The sequence below is a fragment of the Nomascus leucogenys genome, chromosome 4 (assembly GCF_006542625.1).
Source record: "Nomascus leucogenys isolate Asia chromosome 4, Asia_NLE_v1, whole genome shotgun sequence".
NCBI classification, from domain to species: Eukaryota; Metazoa; Chordata; class Mammalia; order Primates; family Hylobatidae; genus Nomascus; species Nomascus leucogenys.
This window is the reverse complement of record NC_044384.1, coordinates 143,893,011-143,907,531: the sequence shown is the minus strand read 5'-3', so window position 1 is coordinate 143,907,531 and position 14,521 is coordinate 143,893,011. Positions and strand designations below refer to the sequence as shown.

At 38.0% G+C, this 14,521-nt stretch overlaps 2 protein-coding genes across 5 annotated transcripts in view; one reads left to right on the top strand and one right to left on the bottom strand.

Annotated features, from left to right (window-relative positions):
* The window catches only part of MCPH1 (microcephalin 1), a 242,280-nt gene that overhangs the window by 84,269 nt on the left and 143,490 nt on the right, over positions 1-14,521 (top strand). For all 3 annotated transcript variants that reach the window (XM_003271408.4, XM_030812415.1, XM_030812414.1), the window contains exon 12: positions 9,771-9,848. In XM_003271408.4, the coding sequence (XP_003271456.1) occupies positions 9,771-9,848 (78 nt within the window). The remainder of the gene's footprint in view (positions 1-9,770; positions 9,849-14,521) is intronic.
* Positions 12,208-14,521, bottom strand: part of ANGPT2 (angiopoietin 2) — a 60,794-nt gene continuing 58,480 nt past the window's right edge. For both annotated transcript variants that reach the window (XM_012499155.2, XM_003271409.3), the window contains exon 9: positions 12,208-13,170. In XM_012499155.2, coding sequence (XP_012354609.1) covers positions 13,010-13,170 — 161 coding nt within the window. In that variant the 3' untranslated portion in view covers positions 12,208-13,009. The remainder of the gene's footprint in view (positions 13,171-14,521) is intronic.

Genomic DNA, 14,521 nt, shown 5'->3' with positions numbered 1-14,521 from the left:
TAACCTTTGCAGTGTTCTGCCAGGCATCTGAATTTTCACTTTTGTTTCTGACATCTCAATCATGCAGTTCTCATTGTAAATATTAAATAATAGCACAGAATATCTTAACTTCAGGTATTCATTGGAAAATTCAACCATGGTTTGATTTTATCTGTAACTTCAAAAACTGTCTTCAGCTGTCCATCATTTAGATATCATTTAGATGTCCCTCAGGGACTTTGGGGACATTGTTAACAATCTATTATTTCAAGGCTTCTAAACTCTGTCCCCAAGTTAAAATAGATTTCCAAGGAACATCCTACTTCTGTTACAGTCTGTGTGTAAGGACCCTCTGGGAACTTGGTTTTAGGGACAATGTTAGCTTTTGAAGAGCGCTGATGTACGAAATACTAGATTTGAGAACACTGTTTTACTTTTTTTCAAAGCTATAATTGACAACATTGTACATTTTGCCACCTGATACTTTTGATGTATGATCCACCTAATGCATTTCTCCTAAAATTAATTTCCAATGAATTGAATAGGAATTCCAAATGAAATGAATTTCATAGGAAAATTTCATACAGAAAATCTGTTAGGCTGTCCTTAACCAGAGAATGAGAATTATGTAATGCTGTTCTGTCAGCTAGAGTAACAGCTTACCATAGGTTCATAATCTATTTTTTAGTTCTTTTTCATGGGTTCTTGTTTCTGAAAGTTTCTCTGCCAGAATATTAAAGTTCTCCCTAACTTAATAATTTAACAAGCGTTGCATATATTAATAATATATTATATTAATAATATAATATCAATAATTAGTAATGCTATTAATCATTAATAACAATTATTAATAATATTAATATTAAATACTTAATATTAATTTTTAGAATTTTAAAATTTAAAATTAAAAAAAATAAAATTTGAAATTAAATTTTTTATATTAAATTATCAAATAAAGTAATAATATTAATAACAATTACTTAATATAAAATTATTAACCTTTCATTATCAAATTGATTGACTTAAGTAATTAATTTAATTGATTAATTGATAATGATTATTGTTAAATTATTGTACTCTTGGGTAGTACAGAGACTGCATACTAAGCTTTGCCGTGTAAATGCCATTGCCTGCTTCCTGGTTAGTGGCTCTAGGGAGGCTATGGCAGAGTCAAGTGCTTTTGTCCTTAACATGGTCCCACTCCTCTTCTGTAGGCTTCCCACGATTTGCTATGCTACACATGTAATACCCGAGCCTAGGTAATTTATGGAGAAAAGAGGTTTCATTGGCTCAGGTTTCTGCAGGATGTACAGGAAGCATAGTGGCTTCTGGGGAGGCCTCAGGAAAGTTTCAATCATCGTAGAAAGTGAAGCCAGGAAGCGGCCCCATCTTCCATGTGCAGAGCAGGAGGAAAGGGCGCGGCGGTGCTACACACTTTTAGACAACCACATCTCTTGAGAACTCATTCAGTATGCAGTACCAAGGTGGGGTGAGGCTGAACCATTCGTGAGAACTCTGCCCCCAGGATCCAGTCACCTCCCACCGGGCCCTACCTTCAACACTGGTGATTACAGTTCAACCTGCAATTTGGATGGGATCACAAATTCAAATTCTGTCAACACACACCACTGGATAGTTCCCTAAAGGCAGCGGAGACACATCTCCACTGAATGTTATGCAATTTCTTTCTTGGTGGTTTTTTTTGTTTGTTTGTTTTTGGAGACGGAGTCTTACTCTGTCGCCCAGGCCGGAGGGCAGTGGTGTGATCTCGGCTCACTGCAACCTCCACCTCCCGGGTTCTGGTGATTCTCCTGTCTCAGCCTCCCAAGTAGCTGGGAGTAGCTGGGATTACAGGCACACGCCGCCATGCCTGGCTAATTTTTTGTATTTTAGTAAAGACGTGGTTTCACCATGTTGCCCAGGCTGGAATCGAACTCCTGACCTCAGACAATCCCCCCCGCCTCGGCCTCCCAAAGTGCTGGGATTACAGGCATAAGCCACCACTCTTGGCCCTGCAGTTTCTTTTGAGTTTAGTTTTGTTGGGTAACAACAAAATAAGAAAGAATATACACAAATACTATTATTCACCATATTTTTTCTTTTTATGTATTTCTAATATTCTGTTTACAGTTTATTGTAGTAGATCATTTATTTCTTTTTTTTTTTGAGACGGAGTCTTGCTCTGTCGTCCAGGCTGGAGTGCAGTGGCGCCATCTCGGCTCACTGCAAGCTCCGCCTCCCAGGTTCACGCCATTCTCCTGCCTCTGCCTCTCCAAGTAGCTGGGACTGCAGGCGCCCGCCACCACGCCCGGCTAATTTTGTATTTTTAGTAGAGACGGGGTTTCACCGTGGTCTCGATCTCCTGACCTCGTGATCTGCCCGCCTCGGCCTCCCAAAGTGCTGGGATTACAAGCGTGAGCCACTGCGCCCGGCCGGATCATTTATTTCAAATACTAAATTGTAAACAGTTTTGATTGTATTTTAGAGACAGCCATACTCTCCCTGGCACAAGGAAGAACGTTTTAAAAATGAAAGTGTCCTCTTCAGTGGACACTGGTTAGTTATCAATTGCCAGTCCTTCAAGGGCAGAGAATGTGCCTGTCTGCTTACATAGCCCCAGGACCTAGGACTGGACATGGAACTCAGTCCTTATTTACTGAACGAATAAATGAGTAGATGGATGACCTGTTTTTTGTTTGTTTGTTTTTATCTCAGAATTTCTTCTTGCCCCTGATGAGTTAAAAATATCAAATAAAAATTATGCATCAGCCTAAATTGCAAATTACCCATGTAGTTAATGTGTTTCTTGTTAAAATTCATTAATGTAAGATGACCTGATGTTCATTTAAGAAAAACAGCTTTGTAATTCAAACTCACAGAAAGATGAGCAAAAAATAGTGATTACTCTTAGTAGCCGTAATACTTGGTTTATTGTCTATGTTGGTAATAATTTTTGCTGTGTTTTCATACAGTGAAGTGATGTTTCTGCTATTTATTTTAGTTACATTGGAATTTGTTATATTTATTTCTTTGTTTTCCTTTTGATAAGAGAATTACGCGCTTAGTTATTTATAAAGATGTTTGGACTTCACATGTGAGTACAGTGGTGACATGCTGAGTCACCCTGGTCATTGCTTAGCTGTATTTATAAAGTGAATACTACTGAGCAGTTAAGCCTTAACATCTGAGAATCACCCATTTTCATTTTTTGGAAACTGGAAAGGATTAGGTAGAATGCAAGCAGAATAAATTGAACTTAAATGTTTGTGTTCAATTGAGCTGAGCTTTTCATAAGAATATTCAAGCCTAGGTCAACATGCAGCTTGTTTTCCCTCTCACCACCTGGAATTCAGTCTCTATCGGTCAATGTCTTTTAGAAGGGAAACGAGTTCTTAACTACCTACTTTTAGTACTTTATTGCTTATCTTCCCTTTCTTGGTTAAGTAGGCTGTGTTAGATATTTAGCTTCTTGCCCCTTTCTTTATGAGACAGGTACAGCAGTGCTTTTTAAAACCTTACTAATGTGTGGATCACCTGGGAGATCTTACTGAAGTGCAGATCCTGGTTCAGTGGGTCTGGGTCTGCTCAGGCTTGAGGTGACGTCCAGGCTGCTGGTCCTGTGACCCAGCATTAGGTCCCCAGGATGCAAAATATGACAGGGGATCTGTGTCCTATTCGGGGGTGGAGATGAAACAGCATCCCAATGATGTTAGTCACATGGAACATTTAAAGATATGGAGCTGCTTTTTCAGTGTTTTACACATCGTCAACCTGTTAGTCAATACAGTAATCCTCTGTGGAAACTGTGGCTTGAACACGTTCAGTAAATTGCTCATGGTCATAGTGCTTGGAAATGGTAAGTTTTTTTTTTTGTTTTTTTTTTTTTTGAGACGGAGTCTCCCTCTGTTGCCCAGGCTGGAGTGCAGTGGCACGATCTTGGCTCACTGCAACCTGTCTCCTAGGTTCAAGCAATTCTTGTGCCTCAGCCTCTTGAGTAGCTGAGATTAGAGGTGCATGCCACCACACCTGGCTAATTTTTATTTTTTGTAGAGACAGAGTTTCACCATGTTGGCCAGGCTGGTCTCAAACTCCTGACCTCAAGTGATCCGCCCACCTTGGCCTCCCAAAGAACGGGGATTACAGATGTGAGCCGCTGCACCCTGCCAGAAATGGTGAATTTTGAATTTGAATTCAGCTCTTCCTCAATTCATAGCCCACATTCTTTCTAGCATCTACTTCCAAAAATAGCCTAGAGAATATTCTTTATCTTCTATAGCTGTGAACCTTGATGTGGGCATTCTCTGACCGCCTATGTGTTTTGAAAAGATTAATGGATAAGGCAGTGGATTTTACTGCTAACCTTGCTACACCATAGCTGTGTAACCTTTGGTGAGGCAGTTTCTTTATCTGTAAAAGAATGGAAAAATCACCTAAATAAAGTACTCAGTATACACTCAATAAATATTAAATACTGTTATTATTCAACAGGCATTTTTGACACTGATCACTAGCCTTCATTAAAAGGATAACTTGGATGAACCTTGAACACACTGAGTGAAAGGAGCCAGACACAAAAAGCACATATTGTATAATTCCTTTTAGACGGTACATCCAGAATAGGTAAATCCATAGAATAGAAAACTAATTAGAAGTTACCAGGGATGGAGGAGAGAGAGGGATGGGGAGTGATTACTTAACAGGTACAGGATGTTTTTCTGGGGTGATGAAAGCATTTTGAAACTAGAAACAGGTGCTGGTTGCACAGCATCATAATATGAAATGCCATTGAGTTGCACATTTTAAAATGGTTAATGGTATATTATGCCAATTTCACCTCACTTAAAAAAAGTCATATATGGAAAATTGCTTTGTTAAGGCACCACTACAACTACTAAATAGGTTTGTATTTTTAAAAGAACTTTATGGAATTATAGGAAGCATTTCTTCATGTTATGAGATGTGTTGGAAATACAGAAGAATAGCTTATTTTGGAACAGATATTATTGCCTTGAAATTTTGCCAGTTCAAGCTGGTCTCTTCAGAAGACTAGACCTTTATTTTCTGGCTTGAAAATGCTTTGGATGTAAGTACCCTATTATTTTGTTGTTAAAAATTATACTATTGACACCCCCAATTTTTTCTCCCGAAGTTCAGTATAATCTAGAAATAACTTCATTGCTACACTATTTCATTAACTAATTGGGTGCTTTTTTAGTTAATAATGATGCATAATGTCTTCATGTGGCACAAACATTCACCTTCCCCTTGTCATAAATCTGTAAAAAGATGGACATTGGTTTAAACCCAGTTGTTGAATTCTGTGCTTTTAACCAGTATATTACACTGTCTAGTTGGGGAAGAATCAGAAATCTTTTTCTTTCTTTAGAAAAATCGAAAACAGCATACATACAAACTAACAAACTCTCATAAATGTTGTTTGAGAAAATCAATTACCCTAACAACTAAGACAAAGGATCTATAAAATCTGATGAGAAAAATCTTTGTAATTTGATTTTTATAATTTTGTTAGCTTAAATTAGTAAAAAGTTAATAATTATTACTTTTGTTACTGTTATAATAAATAATGTGTTTCTACACCTTCCATAAACACCTACAACCACACTTTCTACCACAGTTGGTAGAGTGAAGGGTGGACGGAGGAGATAGTGGCAAAAACACCCCAATCACTTTCATTGATTAAAGTAAAGATGTGTCTAACTTTACTCCTAAAGTATCATCCAGTAAAGTGGAATGTAAAACATACTTTTGAACTGTTTGAAATCAACTACATTCCTATGGCTTACATCTGTGGGACAAGTTTCTAACTATCAGATTTGATTTTTAATTAATCAGTGGAATTTTATACCAGCAGTCGCCAACCTTTTTGGCACCAAGGGCCAGTTTTGTGAAAGACAATTTTTCCAGGGACTGGGGGGTTGGGAGGGTGAGGGAGGAATGGTTTTGGGATGATTCAAGCACATCACACTTATTGTGCACTTTATTTCTATTATTATTACATTGCAATATATAATGAAATAATTATACAACTCACCATAATGTAAAATCAGTGGGAGCCCTGAGCTTGTTTTCTGCAACTAGACAGTCCCATCAGGGGCTGAGGAGAAACAGTGACAGATCATCAGGCATTAGATTCTCATAAGGAGCGTGCAACCTAGATCCCTCACCTGCACAGTTCACAATAGGGTTTGCACTTCTATGAGAATCTAATGCCACTGCTGATCTGACTGGAGGTGGAGCTCAGGTGGTAATTAAAGCAATGGGAAGTGGCTGTAAATGCAGATTAAGCTTCCTTCACTGGCTCACCCACCACTCACCTCTTGCTGTGTGGCCCGGTTCCCAATAGGCCACAGACTGGTACCAGGATCCCTGTTTTACACAATGTTGAGTCTTTTGTATGCAAAGAATATTGTTGACTTTCGCCACACGGAAGCCCTCCCGCCCGCCTTCCCCCTCCTTTTTCCTTGCCAGTTACATTCCCACAGGTATTCTTAGTACCACAACTGCAGGTGAATTTCACAGTATGGTGGGTGGTAAGCTCTGGTGGGCAGTATACTTGGATAAGGCTGGCTATTTAGAAATTTGGAATAAATTTAGTGTTATGACTAACAGTAATGTTGCCTATCAAAAATTGTGAATGTTAATAAATGTTTTCAACACAATCATTAATGCTTTCCAGTGAGTTATACCAGCTTCGTGTTACAGTTGTATTTTGCATACCAGTAGGGAGTCATTATTAAATGGGGTCACGTTTTCAAGCCCAACTTAAAATCCCTCTTACAGATTGCCTTCCCCACCCCACCCCCAGTTTTCTCTCATCACTTATACATTGAAATAATTGCTTATTGCTCTCCCTCTTTAAATTTTTTTTGAGAAGTCAAAAATTGAGTACCTTGTTCAGTGTTTTTGCTTATGAAATACTTTGTGAATAAATTTTGTTCTTAGCTGAAAAAAATTTCTTAGGCAGTTAAGAAAATACTAATAAACTAATTAATGGATAAAAATTAATTTAATTGGTCCTCATTGGAAATGTAACATTTACCGATATTTAGCTATAATCCTTTTGATCACTCAGAAATTTGTAATTATTCTTTGAGAAATAAAAAGTTGAGAGGGCTGGGTGCAGTGGCTCACGCCTATAATCCCAACACGTTGAGAGGCCGAGGCAGGTGGATCACTTGAGTTCATGAGTTCAAGACCAGCCTGACCAACACTGTGAAACCCCGTCTCTACCAAAAAAACAAAAAAACAGAAAAAAGAAAAAAATTAACCAGGCATTGTGATGTGTGCCTGTAGTCTCAGCTACACAGGAGGCTGAGGCAGGAGAATCACTTGAACCTGGGAGATGGACGCTGCAGTGAGCCAAGATTGCACCACTGTACTCCAGCCTGGGCAACAGAGGAAGACTGTCTCAAAAAAAAAAAAAAAAAAGAAATAGGAAGTTGAAGACAGCCTAGGAAATCAGTGCAGCCACTGGCCAGCACCAGTATTCCATCATAATGTATGCTTTTCACTTATAAGGAACTGTAATGTAAACTGTGGACTTTGGGTGATAATGATGTGTCACATGGGATGACTGGGTACAACACATGTAGCGCTCCAGTGGGAGACATCGAAATGCATATGTGGGGGCAGGAGCTGTATGGGAGCTCTCTGTACCTTCGTCTTAATTTTGCTATGAAGCTAAAGTGGCTTTAAAAATATAAATACAGAAAAAAACTTGTGCCTTCTATAGATTAATTTGAACATAGACACATTAATATAATAGATACATTGATTTCAACATACGTACATTAGGTTGAACACGTTAGGTTTTTATGACATCCTATACCACAATAAACTGAAGAAGTCTGATTCACAAAGTTGTTCAAAGAACTCTTAATGCTCTCACTGCTCCTTCACTGCCTTGAACAGGAAGTCTCATCCAGTGCAGTAAGGTGGGAAATAAAATGTGCATAGAAATCAGAAAGGAAGAAATAAAGCAGTTTCTATTCACAGAGGTAGTTCCTATTTAAATTCATCAGCAAGGTTTGGCTTTTATGAATGATAATATTAAAATGTAAAAAACACTATTTTCTTTATGTAATGTGTTACCTACAAGATGCTGAATTCCTGTTGCAGCGGATGCTGAATTCACTCTGCCCTTCTTATAAGAAATATGTTGAGCCAACCTTTTGTTTTTAAGTTTGCTTATAGCCTTACCTGTGCTCTTTCAAAGTAGATTTTCACTATTTTGAACATTCTATTAAGGTAAAGATGCGTTTAGCCAATGAAACTACTAGAGCAAAGTGTTTACACTGTATTTCTAATTTGATTATTTTAATTCAACTGAATTAGTGTTTTCTCCTATCTCTATACAATATTAATTCTTGGGATGCCTATGTAAATTAATTAATTTACTGACCAGAACTCTACTTTAGCCTCTTATGGTTTTATTTTCTTAACATTTAGAAAGGGCTAAATTCAGAGGACATAAATTTTCTCCATGAGATTGTTTAAATTCAGTTGACATTTTAATGTGGATTATATTTGAACTTGAATGCCACACGCATTTTTAAGGCTGGTTCCTGGCTTCTGTCACTGGTACGCTGTATTTCTCACTGTACTATTCTTTTTTGTTGCCTCTTGTCTGAAATGAACCTGATTTTAACCTTTCATTTTCTGGGCTAATTATATGAGTTTGTGAGGAGCCTGACATATTGTTAGTATATCTCCTTAAATAACATGCATTGAGGCTGAGGTCGGCAGATCACTTGAGGCCAGAAGCTCGAGACCAGCCTGGCCAACACGGTGAAACCCAATCTCTACTACAAATACAAAAAAAATTAGCCAGGTGTGATGGTGGGTGCCTGTGGTCCCAGCTGCTCAAGACGCTGAGGCGGGAGAATTGCTTGAACCTGGGAGGTGGAGGTTGCAGTGAGCCGAGATTACACCACTCCACTCCAGCCTGGATGACAGAGTGAGAGTTTGTCTCAAAAAATAAATAAATAAATAAATTAATTAATTAAATAAACAAATAAATAAAATAAACATGAATTATATAATCCAGCTTTGTTATTTTAGCTCTAAACTTCTGGTGTATGGAGAGAGATTTTCAGGGAGTTTGGTCCTGGAGTAGAGACGGCTGCAGAACCTCAAATATTACTGAATTAAAAAGGAAAAGATTGTATTGATCATTTTAAAGTGTGGGGATTCAAATACTAAGAGGATAATGATGATGATAATGATGATGATGAAAGCTTGTTTATGGGACATTTTCCTCTTCCAAAGTCTGGGAAGGAATTTCAAGTGTATTCCGGGGACTTCTGAAAATATTAGCCAATGTTAGAGACAAAGTCACAAGCCAAAGGGATTGCTTTTCAATTCAGGCTTGTGATCCATCTTCTTTTAATTCATTGTTTCAATTAATAAAAGTGTGGAATATTTACAGAGGACTGTTTATAAAACTTCACAAATTGGAAACTTGGAATAAAAAAATATATATATAATACTTCATATGTGTAAAAACAGGATGATATTTAAATATTTGACCTCATGAGAATAATGACTCAGATTTCTTGTTATCGTGAGAGTTTTTCTCAATCAACTTTTTATTAATATTCGTAATATTTATGCAACATGAAGATTCTGAAGGGACTTTGTTGTTTGAGAACACATCTATTTCAGATCTGTGGAGTGTATCACTTTTTGCTGTGTCTTCAAAGTGACTCTTGGTTTATTACCTGCTAAGCCTAATAAATGTATAATAAATCTGCTTATTGTATCATTTGCAGGTGCTATGGTCTTTAGAATTGGGTCATTGGATTTCTGAGGAGCCGTTCGAACTGTCTAACCACTTCCCTGCAGCTCCTGTAAGTCAGATATTGTTTTATGATGGTTAATGCAATTTGGTGTTCTCAAGAAATTATTATAAACATAAGGTAGATTTAAGTTTTTATCAAGCACAATTGTGCCCATAATTAAAAAGACATTCACAGAACTTAACACCTTTTATCAATTTATTTGTGAGAACAAATGTGAGAACGTGAGACCATTCTGCATAAAGTAGTGAGGAATGCAGTCCAAAGAAAATTTAATGATTAAAATCCTCAGAACGGAGAAAAACAAAAATGAAAAAAGCCTGAATTCTTGGGCAGGTAGTCTTATATCTTGCTTAATGTTTTTACTGTTAATAGAGATAGAACTGATAGGTATAAAAATTATGGCTTGCTGGTGCAGTGTTAACAGTCTTTATATTTTTATAGCTTGCTTAATTCTACTTCAACTTTCAAATGCTTCATTGAAAAGTTCTGGGTCCTAATTTTTTTTAAGATTAAGTAATAATTAAGTGGGTAATTTAAAGTTTGCTTGGATACAGGATTGTGCAGAAGTTGCCTTTCATGTTCAAAAATGTTAACTTGTTTGTGACTGTTTATTCATTCCAAAGATTAATACCTGAAAGGTAGATGGTGATTTTTATCTGCCACCAGTATTGTTATTTAGCTGTTTGAGTAGGCCATATGACTAAAACATAACAAGGAGTTGAACTATCTTCCCTGATCACTGTAGTTATCTAGGTTGTTGGGTTGTTTTGTTTTCATTTTTAAGATTGCTCTTTGATTTCCTTTCAGCTTTATAAATGTTTTCTTAAGGAGAGAAAAAAGTTCCTCTCAGCAAAACTGTTTGTTTGAAATACCGTGTAAGGAACTGAAGTGTAAAGTAAAAACACAAATTCCCCCCATTCTCCGTCATAAGAGATTATATATGATGCTCAATGACATCAAGAGATTTGTCCTTGAATTTTGTATCACCTGCCTACATGGAGAATTGATATAAATTGTGTCGTTGCCAGTTTTTCCTGCATTAGCATTTCCCTGCCTAAGTATCCATCACTGTTGTCTTTGAGATATCATAGAAACTTGTTGTTGTCTTTTGAGGCTGTGAAATTTTCTTATTTTCAGTTGTTTTTCAACTTGATAGAAGGCCTTGATACCATTGTTGAATTCATAAAACCTTCTTAAATATACAGTAGATACAGTTCTAAGATAGGGAGGTTCTTGACTAGTTAAATAGTTGTTGGAAAAGTACACCTTGGTGGAAATAAAACAGAGCCTTGACTTTGCCAGAGTCCATCATTGACTCCAAATATGTAGCAACGCCTATGTGTTCTAAAACTACGTCAAGGGGTGGGGAGAAGTTGGGGTAACATAAATTAGATTTTAAAACGGAATAAAGAAAAAATAATGGTAGAACGCTTTAAGGTAAAGACAGACATATAGTAGATGCTAGTTGCAGACTGGACTCTGAATTTCCTTGCAAATGACTCAGAAAAGAATATATGAGAAATTGCCTTTAAATTATAAAGCTTTACACAAATGTTCATTAGTGTTAATTATACTATGAACATTTCAAAAGGAGTTAAAACTCCAGGAGTTTATGGTTTTGTAGTCCTGATTATAAAGCTGTGTTCTCAAATTTTCTTTTCTTACTTTTTTTTTTTTTTTTTTTTTTGAGATGGAGTCTTGCTCTGTTGCCTAGCCTGGAGTGCAGTGGTGCGATCTTGGCTCACTGCAGCCTCCGCCTCCCGGGTTCAAACATTTCTCCCTGCCTCAGCCTCCGAAGTTGGGATTACAGGCGCTTGCCACCACGCCTGGCTAATTTTTGTATTATTTAGTAGAGACGGGATTTCGCCATGTTGTCCAGGCTGGTCTTGAACTCCTGACCTCAGGTGATCTGCCCACCTTGCCTACCAATGTACTGGGATTACAGGTGTGAGCCACTGTGCCCAGCCCTGTGTTCTCAAATTTTCTGTAAATATTTAAATATATTATGAACATCACATTTTGTTTTTGCACTTTGAAACACCTTTTTTTTTTTCAGTTTGCTGATTGACATAAAAAAATCTTACTAGTGTCAATTATTCTTTTCCTTAAGTAAATTTAAGGGTGAATCTTGAGACGTATAGCTTTGTAAATTTCTTAAATAGAAGGCTTTTCTCAACCACAAATTAAATTGTAGCCTAGTTCTATAAAAATACATCTTACTAGAAAAAAAACAGACCTCTGTTTTAGAATAGTGAGAAGATAGTAAAGTTTCTTTGTCATAGAATGAAATGTATAATTTTCCTCATCATTAAAAATATAAAGTTTTCTTATCACAAGGCACAATTAGTTCTTTCAGAAACAAATTATAAAATTGTAAATATTATCATAAAAGTTAAACATAGGCATATCCCCTAATAAGTTATATTTAATTACTAAAAATACCTTCATATTTAACAATCAGGCAGAAAAAATAGTACAATCTGCATATAAACTAAAATGGCACATGTTTCTGTTGATAATTTCAGAGATCCTGGAAGTTTCCACCATATAAACTTGAAATAGGTATTTGAGCATTAACGTTAAGCTGTCAACATAAATGTAAATATGCTGTTTTTGAAATAAAAATTTAAAGCACCTAAGAGATGGAGTAAAAATGCACTAACTGTTTTTCCAAATATTAAACTTCTAGTAACCTCTTCTCAGAATATCCCTGAATATGTCTTTTTATGGCTTAGATATTTTTTTCTTCCTTTTAATTGTGATAGTGTTGGTGAATTCAGGACATATGGATATTTACACAGTGTATAAACAGTGCTCAGAAGAATGCAGTTCCAAGATGATCTGTATTGTATAACATAAGTGTTCTGTTTTCCAGTTATTTACTGATAAACTTGCACATAACATTCTTGGTTGTGACAGCAGAGTCTGTAAATTGTCAGTCTGATTCTCAGCCTTGGGTTCATCTTTGCATAGGTGTTCTGTCTAATCACAATTATGGATGTTGAGGGTCTTGCTTTGGTCTGTTAAGTGATGCAAGTTTAAGTGATAAAGTTTACAGGCTCTGATCTGGAGCATGTGGGTCCCGTCAGCACCGAGCACATGCCCTCTGTGGTGGGAGAGGACACAGTGCGCAGCCGTGACTTTCAGTGCATTGGGCTTAAGTCTTTGAAAATAGTTCGAGACAGTCTTCCTCAGGTGGACTCGGGTGTTTAGAAATCTGCTGGTCGAATCATCATGGTTGTGGCCTTGAGCGAATAGCCTGAGCCTTTCCAGTAGTACCACTTAATGCCGTTGAACTTATTTGTGTTCTGCCTTTGTGGATAGTACATTCCGTTCAAGTTGGAAGGACCACATGCATCAAACCACCAGCCTGTGAAAGTAAAACACAGAAGGAATTAGGAACTAGGTGATGCCAGCTGCCACCACGAAGACAGCAATACTCAGCTAAGGCAGGAGGCACATTGCAGGGATGTGGAGTAGGCACATGCAGATGATTGTGAGTATAGGATAGGCACTGGCAGAGGGATTGTTTTCCAGCCGTACACGCATGACATCACAGTTCCGTTACTGCAAATGCTTTTACAAGCGTTCTTGCACCTTTTCCCTTGTGCCGTGTAGAGAGGCCTGAATTCTCCACAGTCCTATTTGGTAAGCCCACAGTGTGTACACACTTACCGCGGGAATAAGCAAACATCTGAGGCACAGTTGGAAAACTCTCCTTCAACCAGGATTACTTTCCAGTCCCAGCAACATGGTGGGCTGGACTCACTAAGGCTCCCCTTGCTCTATTAAATGATTTTTTTGATTGAAGTTTAACCCAAAATATTCAGTACTCAGTGGAGCTACATAAAAAGGAAGTCTGTATGTTTCAGAGACAAAAAGGAAATTTAAAGTGAGAGTGTGCTCTCACTCAGCTAGAGCCAGGGCAAGAGAGGTGTCCAGCACGGGGGCTGTGGGAGTGAAGCCCCATCTCCACCTTAAATTCTGGGCTTGGCCAAAAACAGGAGCATGCTGGGGTTTGTGAGAGAAAGAAACATAGTAGTCCCCCCTTATCTGCTGTTTCTGCACTTTCAGATACCTGAAGTCAGCTGTGGCCCTAAATATTAAATGGAAGATTCTAGAAATATTCTCTAAGCAGGGGCCGGGCCCGGTGGCTCACGCCTGTAAGCCCAGCACTTTGGGAGGCCGAGTTGGGTGGATCACGAGGTCAGGGGATTGAGACAATCCTGGCTAACACGGTGAAACCCTGTCTCTACTAAAAATACAAAAAATTAGCGGGGCCTGGTGGCGGGCACCTGTAGTCCCAGGTACTCAGGAGGATGAGGCAGGAGAATGGCGGGAACCCGGGAGGCGGAGCTTGCAGTGAGCCGAGATCGCGCCACTGCACTCCAGCATGGGTGACAGTGAGACTCCAGCTCAAAAAAAAAAAAAAAGAAAGAATCTATAAACCTTAAATTGCACGCCGTTCTGAGTAACAGGATGAAATCTCCTGCTGTCCACTTCATCCCTCCCAGAACATGAATGATCCCCTCTATCCAGTGGATCCACGCTGACTACATCCGGTCTCTTGATCACTTAGTAGCTGTCTTGGTTATTAGATCGATTGTCACAATATTACAGTACTTATGTTCAAGTAACCTTTATTTGACTAAATAATGGCCCCAAAAGTGCAAGAGTGTTGATGCTGGCAATTCAGATATGTCAAAGAGAACCTGTAAAGT